Raw genomic sequence first — 14,996 nt, 5'->3', positions numbered from 1 at the left:
GCACAGAGGCTTGCACCTTACACATTGTAGACGATGCCCTCCTGCCATTGCTGAACTTCTCACCCAACCCTCATTAACACTATGGTGTCTTAAATGGAATTGACTCACAATGTCCTTTGCTGGTTTTCCTCCTACTCTTTCAACTTATATCAGTTTGTTCCCATGGGTACCACCAGGTCGCAAAACATCCCTACCACTTGCTGAGTCTCACAGGGCTTCCTGTCATCTTCAACCTCTACATTGAGCTCCTGGGGACTCTACTCACAGATGACAACTTCAAGATTCAATAATGTGCTGATGATTCACAACTCTATCTGACAGTCTCCTCTGCTTCCGACATCAAACACTGCCTGCTCCTCATCTAGACCTGGTTGTCCATGCATATGTGAAGCTCAACCCAAACAATACAGACTTTGTGTGATTTTTCCAACAACAGGAAGTAGTACAGGCCTGGGTCAAGTAGAAGAACCTTGACTGCTTTCCACCCAAACTTTCATCAAATGCCAAATCACTTGGATTTACCTTTTGACACCCTCCTCACCGTCAAGAAACACGATGCCAAAGAACAAAGACAAGCTGATACCAGCTCTTTTCTAAAGCAAGTAAAACAGTTTCTTTCAGAATGGGACTTCAGCACTGCTGCTCAGGTTCTTGAACTCTCGCAACTGGATTGTGATAATGCCCTACCCCGTTGCCTCTCTGACTCCACGCTGACAGCCCGTAAGGGAAACGGAAATGTGATGGAACTCCATTGGGCCCCCTTGCCAGCCCTCACCATCTTTAAAACCAGCTGCATTTTCTAATATATCATGAGCAATAGCCCCCTTGACTTGTGGACAGCTCCACAATTGACTATATTTTTCTTTGCGACCAGTTAGCCTCCAAAATTGCAGATTTCAAAATAAAAACGGACAACACAAGCGACCATGCATTACTCCTGGTAGAACTTAACGTCAGCTCAGAAGAACGGGAAAGAATTACAATGATTTTCCAATCTAATTGCGTCGAAGAACACGCCGTGGTGAGGCGAATAAAATGGAACTCGCATCGGGTGACTGCGCTGAAAAATTGGAAAGAAAAAGAAGAGCAAAAAGGGAACACCTTTGTGGCAGGACCCCACAGGGAAATTTGATAAATTGGACAAACAAACTGAAAATATGTTTGAAGAAAGGTGAGCCCAACCCTAATGAGAAGACATCAAAACCTACAGACAAAAATAATCAATTGTTGGATATAACTTGTAATCTAAAAAGGGCAAGAAGAGCATATAAGATAGCTATATTAAAGAATACATGGGACAAATACAATAAACTGCACAAAGAACAGAAATAATTGCTCTGGATAATCAAACAAAACCGGCTCGAAGAAGAGTGGATTAAAATACATTAACTAACAAAACTTCACAAACAACGGCAACTTTGGCAATATATAGCTAAGCTGGATAATAAGATAATCCGGAGTAATGCTGTTCACACCGATGCATGGGTGAGACATGTAGACGACGCAATATACATGGACAAGGAAGAACGCCCTAAAAGTGGAAGCGCCACAACTCCACAAACACAGTCATGCTTAAAGATCAAGATGTAAAGGCGGTGGAAAAAGTGATAAAAAAAAGATAAGGAAAGACGGAGCACAAGGACCCAACGGTCTCCCGGCTACAATGTTTAAGGAGGACCCAAATTGCTGGGGGAGAGTCCTATCAGGACTATTTATCGAATGCAGATTGCACAGCAAGGTGCCAGACTCGTGGCGCGGATCAATTCTACAACCCATATTCAAGAAGGGTGATGATACAGATCCAAAACACTACAGACTAATAGCCCTTTTGGATATTGAAGGGAAGGCTTATGCAAGTACCCTGCTGACAGAATTAACTAGATGGGTTAAAGACAATGATATTCTCCCTTTTTACCAAACTGGGTTCTGCAAAGGCTGTTCGACCATAGACAATATCGCAGCAATATCCTATTTGGGACAGCAAGCTAATGGCAGGGAAATCAAACTAGTCTATGCTTGCTTCATAGATAATTCAGCAGCGTTTGATGGAGTATCATGCGACAAGCTTTGGACTAAACAGCGCAATTGGCAAATTCCTTCTGACCTCCTAAATACAATTATCTCTCTTTATAGCAACCCCTGGATCAGATTTAAATTGGTTAATAACATCACAACAAAAAAGTACCTGTCAAATCGGGGCTTAAAACAGGGATGCGTACTTGCCCCTACCCTTTTTAACTTATATCCCGCAGACCTGGGTAAGACGATACAAAACGCTAACCTAGCAGTTCCAAAAATTGGGGCAGTAAAATTCAAATCCTACAATACGCAGATGATCTGGTGGTGATGGACCATACGAAAATAGTCTTACAAAAGGCTCTCAATGCTCTAAACGACTACAACCTAAACAATTAACTAAAGATACATGTGGGAAAGACCAAAGTTGTGATCTTTGGGAATTGCAAAAGAAAAACAGCCCTAAAATGGCAAATGGGAAAGGAGGCAATAAGTTTCAAAATTCTACAATTCTCTTGGGTGTTGGTTGAGCGATACAGGAAAACCAACATGCACTTACATAAAATGGAATCTAAGATAGAATCTACAATTTATGCTTTGTGCAAATTACAAGAGAAAATGCAGAGCCCCACCACCATTCCAATCGGAAAGGTATGACAAGCAAAATTAAGGGCGGTCGCAGGATACGCCCATCAGGCCTTCCCAGGCAAAATGAGTACAATGATGGATAAAGCACATTGCCGTGCATTTAAACTACCGAAATACACACGTAATAGCGGGATTCGCTTAGAATTCGGCCTGGTCCATCAGAGCAAAGAATGCCTAGGAGCACATGCTAAATACTACTTTTCTGTACTTAGAGCGCCGGAAGGGAGCTTGAAGAGCAGGCTAAAACCCATTTACGATGGCTCACCTAATCCATGGCAGGCCTACCTGCAGGAAGCAGTAGAAGTTTTGGGCCTGGCAATGCAAAATTGGAGCTAGGAAGGCATAACTTATCCAATCATCAAAAAGGCAATAAACAAACAATGCTACCAGCTATCAAGAGAAAATGATCTAACAAATCTGGAAAAAGGAAGATATCAAACCGGGATAATAGCAACATACAAAGAATACAAACTTCAGCCCTACATTAACCAAGCATCCGGGAGAAAGGCCCTAAAAAACATCCAGTGGGCTAGACTGGTATCACCCCCAAAAAAAGTTAAAATCCTGGTCGGAAAACAAAATTCAATGTAGAATATGCAATTTTAAAACCGAATCACTGCAACATCTAATGTGTTGTTGCACAGGCTTCTTACATTCCCGACGGAAGTTACTAAAACCTATATGGTTACGTAAAGGTGTTCGAACGACAAAGGAAGCAGTCACAATTACACTCGCTTGCACAGAAACGACGGACATTGCCAGAATTGGGAGATACATGCAGGAAGTCCGCTCCAAATTGGAGAAGGCGGATGAATCAGATAATTTGCACATAAAACCTCACGATCAGGAATAAGTCCCACAGCGGCCATAGGACTTTTAAAGACTTTATGATCTTTCAAATTTTTATACTGTTTTTATGCTTAGTTATAGAAAGAATGGATGTATCCTTTGTATTTTAAAGTGTGATATATTGCAAATGGTTTTAAGTATCTGCAATAAAAAATAAAATGAAAAATGACTTGTGGACAAGCTTGCCATCTTTTGTGGCTCTTGGCACATGTGCAGCCAAGCCACAATCTGACTAGCGAATAAAAAGTGTAATAGAAGAAAAAAGACAATTAAGGGGCCTTTTCCAACTATGAACATGTGATCTGGAGCACCTTCCCAACCCTTGCCATAATCAGGAACCAGGTGCACCACTTTAAATAGAACCACGTCATAATGCGGTTCAAATCAAATAACCAGCTACCTCTGTTATCACGCATTGACTGTATTCTTGCCTTTGCAGCGCTCCAGTGCCTTTTTGGCTTGGTTATATAATAGATGTAGCATAATTTGTTACAGAAGAATCCCCTTGTGCCTTCCGGAAGAGGTTTGTGTCCATGCTCACACCTATATTCCTGACTTTGAGTGAAGTGTTATGATGTGGATCAAGATCTTAAGCCAGTATAGCAAACGAGTCGTCAGGTGGTCTATTTACCCAAGACTAGTACGTTTTTTATGTGTTTAGTTTGCAGTAATTGCTTTTTATCCACTGATCTATAGCTTAGAGGCATTGGTGAGAGGCACAGGAATCTAACTTGAACAGGAAGTTTTAGTATAACTTGTGTGCTGTGCTTCACCTGGTGGTCATTCAGGCTTTTCAAGCAGACACAGCACCTGATGGAGATCCTGAGGAAATATCCTGGGAATTGCCTATGGCTGTGCAAAGGGCATGAAGGGGAGGGGGAGCCGGCAATTGTGTAAGATACATGGCTGTCCCAAGCAGAATGATCCTTCAGATTATCTTCCTTTGGGTGCGCACAAACCCACTTAACAAAATTGAATCCTGGGGATTCACTCACCAGTATAGCAGATGTTTTAAGTATCAACAGGGAGTTCCTGGGATTCCCCTTTTCGTTAGGGGTTGCTTGTGCAACCCACGGAAGGCATTCCTAAGGACCTGATTCAGCCTTGGAGTCAGAGAGTGACGCACCTTCCACAAAGCTTGGGATGGCCCCACCTCACATATGTGGCAGGTGGCGAGTGAGTCCCAGGGATTCCCTGCGACCTTTGAAGGAAGAGACTAGGCTAACATAGGCTTGAGCTGGTGAGCTTTACAGCACCCTTTGAAGGAAGAGACAACTGTAAAATAGGCTAGAGCTGGTGACCTTCACTGCACCCATTAAAGGAAGAGACTAGGCTAACAGGCTTGAGCTGGTAAGCTTCACTGCGCCATTTAAAGGAAGAGACTTGGCTAACAGGCATGATCTGGTGAGCGTCACTGCGCCCTTTGATGGAAGAGACTGGCTAGCATAGGCTTGAGCTGATGAACTTCACTGCTAACTCCCTATATTTCTGCTCGTCAGACCGTGAAAAAATCAGGTGGCAAATACTGGCACTCGGTCATTACAAAAGGGGATTTGGGCAGGTTGCTGGCAGGGATATCACCCTCTGATTGATGCTATACCTTCCTTTGTCTCCTTGTAATTGACAGCTGGCTCGCAGTTGGTGGTTATTTATTTAAACATTACTTGTAGTTCTGGATCCAGAAAAGGTTCAAGCATGTTGGCTGGTGATAAACAATTGATGCTTCAGACAAATAACCCATAACACATTTTGTTGAGGTGATAGAAGGTGGTGTGGTTTAGATCAGCACTGAACTGTGAAATGTTCTATTTATATGAATTTCAATGGTTAGTATTGCTGATATGGTTTAGACCTGTTCTAAGTGCACGGGGCTGATTGTCATCGCATTCTCCTTGCAGGCATAGAGCTGACCCTACAGATACAGAACGACATGCCAGCAAAAGCAACATTGAAGGAGTTCAAAGAAAAGCTTGCATGTGATGAGAAATACAAGAGCACGACAAAGACCATCAAAGAAGAAGTGGAAGCCTTTGCTGCAGCATTCCCTATCCCGGGCGTACCAGAACTTTAACCTAGAATGTAGATATTTTAAACTAAAAATCAGTAACCTTGTGCCACGGAGTCATATGAATATCATTGTCAGTCCACTTACAAAGTATTGCTCACATTTTACAAGAATATTGTGCCCTGTGATCTTCAAAAGAGTCTGATCCTAATACGAGGTAATGCATCACGGTCTCCTTCGCTGTAAGAGTTGTATCTTTCCCGGAGGGTCAAGCAACATTCACCACTTGAGCCACGGCCTGAAGTTGGCTCTCCCACGTCCACCTTGTTTTATGGGTTTGGAAAATATTTGGGTGGCAGAAGTGTACATGACAGAACTGCTAATCATTGAATTAATAGCCACATTTAACCTATCCAGAAGGAAGCGATCATTAGCACAGGCTGTTACGGCATCTTTCTCCCTCTTTTACATGATGCTTGGGTATCTTCCTGGAACATTATATGGGACGTGAGGTTTCCATAACCATAAAGAAGTTAGAAATGACTTTTCCAATAGTGCCAAATCATTGACTGGTGGATCATTTAACGATGGAGGAGCTTGCTTTAAAATGGTCCAGAACTCTAAAGGGTCAATAGCCATTGCATACTGCTTCCATATGTTGCCACAGTGTTTCTCATCCAGGTGCATCTCATGCCTAACTCCTACCAAAGACCCTCTGTCCCCCGGGCCAAAATACCTCACTCCCCTCCACCACAGTTGTGTGCCACCATTTTTTCCTATAAAGCTGAAGATCACTTGTAATTTGACTGCATCTGCTGCTGTTGAGGAACCATTGCTGTTCAAGACAACTTTTTGTACTATTGAACTGCTTATGATCACCAGTTTAATCAGGATCACTCTGTGTCGAAAGTTAAAGAACTGGATTACATGTATTTTCGATATCAAATAAATTAAATCTGAAATATGGCAATAGTCTTTTTCTTGTCTGCCAGAGCTTTTCAGACTGTATGGTTTACATGAAGGAGTGAATTACTTTTTTAATACATAGACCAGTATTGAAAAATTGTCATTTGTAGGGTATAGAAGGCTAGGGAACATTACCTATTCTGCATATATGGCCAAAAGGTTTGGCAGGGTTTGATGAAGTACCATACAAATGTGCACATCACTGGCTGACTGAGCGACTGAAGGCCTACTTTCACCCCATCAGGAAGTACAGCACTGTTTGACAAAAAGCAACACCCGCCTGTTCCAGATCAAACTGCGTACTTGCTCATCTTGCATTCTACGACCAGTTTTGGTTCAAACTGTGGTGCATGGTGTTAAACATACTGTATGCTCCTTGATGTTATTTCAATGCACCTGTGTTGAAATGACCCATCAATGCATGCAGATATAGATAGTAACATGAATTGTCAATGTATTGTAAGCGTTCTACAATAGCATAGTTGAGGTGTTATTGCTGACGTGTAATCTGGTTTATGGTAACTGCATTTTTCCTCGTAGAAACAGATAGGCCAAGTCATCATTGTATCCCAGTTTATCAGGAGCCTCCAGATAGTCATGAGTGGGGCTCCCAGTAATCGAGGATTTCAGTCCTGCCCCTAAGGTATGAGGCTTGGATATCAAGAGTAAAGAGGTTTCAACGTCAGGGGCCACTGGTCGAGTTTAGCTGCATATTAGTCTATCCAGGAGTTTACATCTTTTGGGTCTTTGGAGTTGAGATTTTCTCCTATGAAATGTTGGTCATTGGCATGCCATCTGCCTATAGGTGAATGTGGTGGAGTTTTAAGAGACCCATGAGGGGTTTGACCTCCATGTTGAAAAGGATGTAATAGTTCTAGCTCAGGCTGTGTGCTTGAAACTAGTGTGGAAAGCACCCCCCACCTTTCCACCATCAATGTGGAATGGCGGATACTGGAGTGAGTGGACTGACATGTTAGCAAATGTCAGGATGCAGTACAGTAGGATATTGTGGTCTACAGCTTTTAGTGGACAGAGGTCAATGAGAATGAATATCCTGACGGTGCCTTTCTCCAGAATTATGCAGGTCATCACAGATACTACTAGTGGTACAGAAAGGTTGGTGTTGGAATGCAGATTGAGTTTAGGTTTGTTATGTAGTCTTTGAGCTGTGAAGGTAATACCTTTACTAAGAGTTTAGTGATCAGGTGGGTCTTGCTACAGAGCTGCAGATGTTTAGGTTGGTTGAAGTGAGCAGGCTTTTTTAACTGGGGTGGGAGGGGCTGCTCGGTGTGTGCTTCTAAGCAGCTTGGATCTTACCTGTGTAGAAGCCCAAGTGGAGGTTTTGTAAAGTCCACAGGTGAGAGAAAACATATTAAGTACCAGTATTTCTTTCAGGTCTTTATTGAACCAGCTAGCACCTAACATCATTTAGATCCTTTACAATCAGAATGCAACTGTTGTATACATAAAGATGAATGTACAGGAACAAAAGAGATTACTACAATGTTGTAAAGTTGCATGAGTGTGGGACACTACGTGACTTGATGGACAAAAGACATGAGTAGAAAAGGGCAGAGTTAGGAGCTCACAGTCTAGAAAGAGGTGGAAGTTATGCCTTTAGCTGCTTCCTTAAGGAGAAGAGGGAGGTTTGGATTTTACTGATGAGTAGAACAGTTCTAGGCCAATATCGCTGCTCTGGTGAAGGAGCAGACCTGGGCAGAGAAAGATCTGATCCTGGACACTTCAATCCTCAAAACATGCCTGCTTTTTTATTCACCAGAGATAGGAGAGCAGTGAGGCTTTCTCACGTGTATTAATGTGTAGTCCATGCAGGGGATGCTGGTTTCAAGTGTTAGCTCAGTAAAGTTCTTTGACGTTTGAGTGCTGTGGTCGAATTTTTTGCTGAGTTGGTCATTCTTGCTGAAAAGTGGGGGATGCCTTTGATCAGGGCTAAAGATCATTGATCATCGAACCCTCCCAATCCATATTCCGCAGCAACCACAACACCAAGAACGCCCTCCTCGCCGCCACAGACGACATATGCACGCTCCTCGACCAAGGCCGCCCCGCAGCCCTCACCCTGCTCGCAGCCTTCGACAGTCTCCCACTGCATCCGGGCAGCCAGACTCACAACACAGGAATACAGGAACCCGCCCTCGACTGACTCCGCTCCTTCCTTGCCGGCAGATCCCAAAGGAAGGACCAGACTCCTGCCTTTCCGAACCCACAGAGATCAACTACGGAGTACTACAAGGTCATTGCTCAGTCCCACGCTCATCAAAATCTACACGCCCCCATTACCGCCATCGTCGGACAACATGGACTCTGCATTGTATCCTATGCCAACAACACCCAGCTCATCCTCTCCCTCACGAAGGACACCAGACTCAGAGTCCAAGAAGGAATGAAAGATGTTGCAGCTTGGATGAGCAGCAGCTGTGTGAAACTCAACTCTGAGAAGACAGAAGTCCTAGTCCATAACCCAAAACCCAACACCTACAAGACCTCTACCGGCTTCCCTTGGAGAAGAGAGCAACTTTCAAGCTACTCACCCACTTCTACACTTACTTCCAACAACATCTGACCCAAATACCCCAAAGAAAGTCTCTTTCCACATACCCAAAAGGAACCTCCGCTTTCCCGACCTCGCCCTGGCAGAAACCCCGCACATCTGCAGATCCAGAGCAGGTAGAAGTGCCTTCACCTAAATCATGGCCAAAGCCTGCAACAAGCTCCCAGGTAAAATCAGACTCTCCTACTCTGCATACCTTCAGGAAGAGCCTCAAAACCTGGCTCTTCGGCTGAACTAGAGCTGTGCCAACCCTCCCCCAAGCATCCTTAGCATGAAAACTGAAACAGATTTGGGAGTATTTGCTAGAGAAAACTCAGTATCTCCTGTTCTGTAGCAAATAATATAGTACAGCAAGCTGCTAGATATGTTCTGATGATGCAGACTTTAATCTAGAGTTCTCAGTGAGCGAAAGATCTTTGTTCAGTCTTGCACACTCCTCTTATTTGGTTATAGATTGTATGCTGGAGGTAATTGACCCTGTAACACTCGTTTGCTGCCTCAGGATATATAATATCTCCTTCTGGGACAATAGTTACATGATGTGACTCAACCGCAGTCTATGCAAGACTGTGTGTGCATACAGATATATAAATAAAACAAGCATTTGCAATGCAATAGGTCTAGCATTAGGAAAGTTTGAGCTATTGGTATTGTAAATGACACATTTTTTATGTGTTTTTGAAAATAGCGAAATTAATAGCTTTGTCATTTACAATGCCAATAGTTTTAACTTTCGCAAATGTGACACCTATAGCATTTGTAATGCAATGTGTTGTATTTACGTGACTTAGATGTATTGATATTACAAATAACAATGGCTTAGCTTTTATTTAAGTATTAATTATTAAAAAAATATTGTAATTTATAATGGCAATAGCTTAAACTTTTGTAAATAACTTTTGTGAAGATTATGTTCAGTGTATTTTATTGTGACGAATACAAGAACAGAAGTGAAATATTAACATCTTTTTGTGACATTTGTAATAAAGCTTGAAACATTGGGAAAACATATTTGAACTAGTTGTTGTTGAATGGTTGCACAGATTGATGCTGTGGTGGCCCTAAGTGATGTGGTGGCGACGAGTGATGCTGTGGCGTTCAGTGATGCTGTGGTAGTGCATAGTGATGTGGTGCCCCTGAGTGATGCTTTGGTGGTGCTGAGTGATGCTGTGGTGATGCGATAGATGGAGTGAGGGCGATAGATGGAGTGAGGGCGATAGATGGAGTGAGGGCGATAGATGGAGTGAGGGCGATAGATGGAGTGAGGGCGATAGATGGAGTGAAGCCGGCGACGTTGCCGTGGTGGTGGTGGACGCGAAGGTGGTGGTGGTGGACGTGGACGCGAAGGTGGTGGTGGACGTGGACGCGAAGGTGGTGGTGGACGCAAAGGTGGTGGTGGTGGACGCAAAGGTGGTGGTGGTGGACTTGGTGGTGATGGATGTAGTGGTGGACTTGGTGGTGGTGGAGGTAGTGGTGGACGCGAAGTTGGTGGTGGACTTGGTAGTGATAGATGTAGTGGTGGACTTGGTGAAAGTAGTTGTGGACGTGGTGGTGGTGGAAGTAGTGGTGGACGTGGTGGTGGTGGAAGTAGTGGTGGACATGGTGGTGGATGTAGATGTGGATGTAGATGTGGTGGTAGATGTGGTGGTGGACTTGGTGGTGGATGTAGATGTGGTGGTGGCCTTGGTGGTGGTGGCCTTGGTGGTGGTGGATGTAGACGTGGTGGTGGTGGTGGATGTAGACGTGGTGGTGGTGGATGTAGACGTGGTGGTGGTGGATGTAGACGTGGTGGTGGTGGATGTAGACGTGGTGGTGGTGGATGTAGACGTGGTGGTGGTGGTTGTAGACGTGGTGGTGGTGGTTGTAGACGTGGTGGTTGTAGACGTGGTGGTGGTCGATGTGGACGTGGTGGTGGTCGATGTGGACGTGGTGGTGGTAGATGTGGACGTGGTGGTGGACGTGGTGCTGGTGGACGTGGTGTTGGTGGTGGTGGTGGTAGTATGGAGGGCTGAATACGAGAAGCAGTGAGAGACTGGATAGGCTGTCTTCCAACCCCTGTCTGCTCATTATCAAACCCCCTCTGCTGCCTACTCATGGGCATTGGTATATGACCTCTGATGGTTCTACTATCTGGCACCTCACGGTGTGGTCCTTGAAGTCCGAGGGCCAGGGAAGATAACATCTGGATGCTCTGAGGTTATGTTAGCCCGGGGACAATCTGCAGCTGGGGCTAAAGTAGAAATCGTAAGACTAGCATCTGCGCCATTAATAGCATTTGTATCATTTAAATTAACTTCGAGTTTGGCAATTGCTCCATCAATTAGACATAAGTGCTGCACCAGGGGGTTCAAACAGTTCTTTATCACACTGTTCGGTCTCTCAAAAAGAAACTAGTAATGCCTCCCTCCAGCCTTGGCACCACCAAAGTGACATGACATCACCACCAAGTCACAGAAGGACCAGAAGAGAACTCTCAAAGTATATCAACACAAGGGTACTCAAAGTTGGATCTACAATGGAGAAGGATAGGTCGCCTAGTGGCTAAAGCTGCGGGATTCAGAACTTGGGAAGCAGGTTTGAATCTTGGCCGTGGCTCAACATTCTGTGATTCTGGGCGCAGAACTTACTCTACCCGGGCCTTCAAAAATAAATAAATTAAAAACGTGTAATGTTTAGTTCTCATCTAAAATGTCTGGTTCTCATATAAAGTGCTCCTACACCTTTTGGATCAAGTTTGCTCTATACAAAATGGCAAGCACAAAAAAAGGAACTGAAACCCCGGAATCACTTGTTGAGGAACCCCCAGGGAATGACAGTGGTACAAGGCTATACTAATGGAAGATTGCACGTTATAGAAACCTCAACGACATAACAGATAGCTTAAGTGACAGACGTGTGACAGGCCATAGACACAATGATACGGCCTCAAGACAAGAAGACCGGAAAGATAAAGAACCCAGAGACCTCATGGCTAATGTACGTGAGGATGGAGAGATCAGACTGTCGACAAGGGACTGCTAGGACAAAGGCAGCAACAGCGCCAAAAAGCAATAGGAACGCAGTAAGGACTGATGGGGCAGGCAAGTGAAACTAGAAGAGCGGTTTTACTGTACGCATGGGAATGTCACAACCGGAAAAGAGGGGCGCTAGGACTGACGTGAAAGAGCAATGCACATAACAGGACAGAGGGATGTGAGAGCACTGGAATAGACAGCACTATGGAAGCGAGAGGAAAATTATGTCACAGAGATGTCTAAGAAGGCGGGAAAAAACAGCACAAAGTGAGAGACTAGATATAGAGAAACGTGTGAGGGCATTAAATAGGACACGAGAGGTGAGATGACAGTCAGAAATGGCATTAAAGGAATGAGATTGCACCAGCTAAGTGGGAGGACAGACGTGTGGCACAGCAAGAATCAGACAGCACCAAGCAAGTGATAGGGCAGACAGGCGTGACAGGACATGAACGAGAAAACAACAGAGTGGGGGCTAGACAAACATGTGGCAGAGGAGGGATGAGAAAACAACAGCGAAGTGACAGGGCAGAAAAGACAAATAAGCTGCGCGCTCTGTGCTGGGGGAGGGGGAGGGCCATTAGCCTGAGAGAACTTGCGGCGAGATCAAAGGAAGGGTGGGAGGGACATTGGTGAGCGAGGGGTGAGGGGGTGTGCAGCCTGGTGAGCTGAAGTGGCAGCAGAGGCGGACTGCAGCGCGTGCGCACGAAATGTGTGTGGTTGTGCTCACATGCACTGTACCTGATCCGCAGTTTGGGTAGACTTTTTAAAGCCTTACTATAATCTCGCCAAACAAGCATTGTTAAAGCAATGCCTTAGGCTCGACCTTAACAGTGGCAGTCACCACTGTGTAGTTTTAGTTGCGACCAGGTTTTCATAGGAAATCCACACATGATGCTTTCTGGCCTTAATCATACCCACCAATGGGAAAGGGGTTCCCTTTTCACCAAGGATACCCCCTTTTTATGCAGAGCCCAAGGAGGAGGTAAACAAAAACTGCACAGACTGTCACCCACAATACAATGGGAAGACCCAAGAGCCGGCTCAAGTGGTCACGAGGAGCAAGGCGAGAAATCCCACCCCATCTGCGAGCAGGGAAACTCCATCTTGGTGAACTTGTGTAAGCCACCTCACAGCAGACAAATGGGTCCTGTTGAAAAGATTGGATGTGTCCCTACCCTGAGGAGTGACTGGTTTACTGTACACACTGAACTGGCGCAAGTCTATAGACTGGCAACCAAGATAACACTACAGAGGAAGACCTCCACCTTCCAACCCATGGCACGGTCACTGCCATGGGAAGTGCTCTCGTTCGTGCATGCAGTCCTCAGAGACCTTGATGTGATTGCTTGTAATGCAAAACAACACCTTTCACAATCTCACTAGGAACGAACCTGGAGTCTCTAAATAACAAACGGATTGGTCATAAAACCTGCTGACAAGGAAGAGGTGATAGTGGTCAAGGACAAAGCCTTGTACAATACTGAATTCCAGTGTCTCCTTTCAGACAGAGGCAACTATGAAATCATAGAGGACCACACACCTAGGCTAAACAATAGAGTAGGCACGTACCCATGGTTGGTTCGCAAAACACGAGGCTGAATTCCTTGTTGTAAAAATAAAACACAGAATCCTGAGATTCTACCACCCCCGGGAAGACTGAGTGTCTCGGGGATTGAACATTGCTGGACTGCTGTCACAGTTCTGTGACTGGTTTTTGAAACCTATTCAGAAATCCACATCCTACAAACATGACACTAAGGATATCTTATGCCTATAGAGGATGCTTGAGATTAGGGTGCCTAATGATATGATCAAAACTCTGGACATAGCTGCCACTTCCACTTTTTGCGTTGAAACGCAGCACGAGCAAACTGAATATGCTAGTACATACCAGAGTAAAAGACGCCACAACGCCACCACCAACAACAACTCTCAGCCACAACGCCACCACCAACAACAACTCTCAGTGGGTCAATTAGCAGTACCATTCAGTGCAAAAAGAACACCACCACTATCTGGAGGCTAACCACGACGACAGAACTTTCTTGTATGGTGCTTCAAAAAGGGCCAACAAATGTCTGACATAGTTAAAAAAAACTTTTCACATATGAACAGAGTTTGGTGTACCGGCTGAAAACGTGGGAAGTGGGACTCAACAACGAGATACCGTGGCTACAACTGTGAATGTGGGCCTTTTGGATTCGACATTCCCGAGCTGGTAGATCGCACAATTTACTAACAGTATTACCATAGAGTGACACGCTACACTACCAGGAGCACAATACTACACACAACAACCTATGTTATTTTTTAACTGCATTGAGGAATAACCCTCATGGGAATGAGGCCCAATATGAGTGGGGACTCCTAGTGGGGGGACGATACCGGATTAATCACATAGGTTGGCTCCTGGGATTACACCCCACAATAACTGGCTATCTGGGGCTTTAAGTGGGATGAAAAAACTAGAGGGTCCCTCAAAGGGGCGTGGCCAATGTAATTAAGGGTGTGGCTTAAAAACACAGCAGTTTAAAATCTGTGCTTAGCATAGTGTGCCGCCCGACTTGTATCTTGCTGTTTCTGTCATTGCATTTAGATATGATACAACAAGTAACATCATACCTACAAGTCAGGACTATTGGTTTTGTCAATGGTTGTTAGGTGCATGTGACACCACAACAATGTTGCTGCTCCTGAGTTTCAAAAAGAGAATGAAAATCCAGTTAGAAAATTGCTCTCTTTTAAAGGATTTCCCTTCCCCAACAACGCTCCCCTGGCATGGCATCATGCAGTAACTTAACTAGTGAAAAGTGAGCAGCGCACATCGATGTGCCGGCTGTTGTTGCAATCCGGAAAAAACAGACCACCTGTGCCAGGGCACAAAACGGAGCCCCATAGAGACCAGTTTCGAAGCCCCCTTTAA

At 44.7% G+C, this 14,996-nt stretch overlaps 1 protein-coding gene across 1 annotated transcript in view; it reads left to right on the top strand.

Moving 5' to 3' along the window:
• SHMT1 (serine hydroxymethyltransferase 1) overlaps positions 1 to 6,484 on the top strand; it is a 128,267-nt gene extending 121,783 nt beyond the window's left edge. The window contains exon 12 of the mRNA XM_086940711.1: positions 5,412 to 6,484. Coding sequence (XP_086796837.1) covers positions 5,412 to 5,584 — 173 coding nt within the window. The 3' untranslated portion in view covers positions 5,585 to 6,484. The remainder of the gene's footprint in view (positions 1 to 5,411) is intronic.
• The last annotated feature ends 8,512 nt before the right edge of the window (positions 6,485 to 14,996 follow it).

This window comes from Lissotriton vulgaris, chromosome 10 (genome assembly GCF_964263255.1).
Source record: "Lissotriton vulgaris chromosome 10, aLisVul1.2, whole genome shotgun sequence".
NCBI classification, from domain to species: Eukaryota; Metazoa; Chordata; class Amphibia; order Caudata; family Salamandridae; genus Lissotriton; species Lissotriton vulgaris.
Note: the sequence above shows the minus strand (reverse complement) of the source record. Positions and strands in the feature narration are given on the sequence as shown.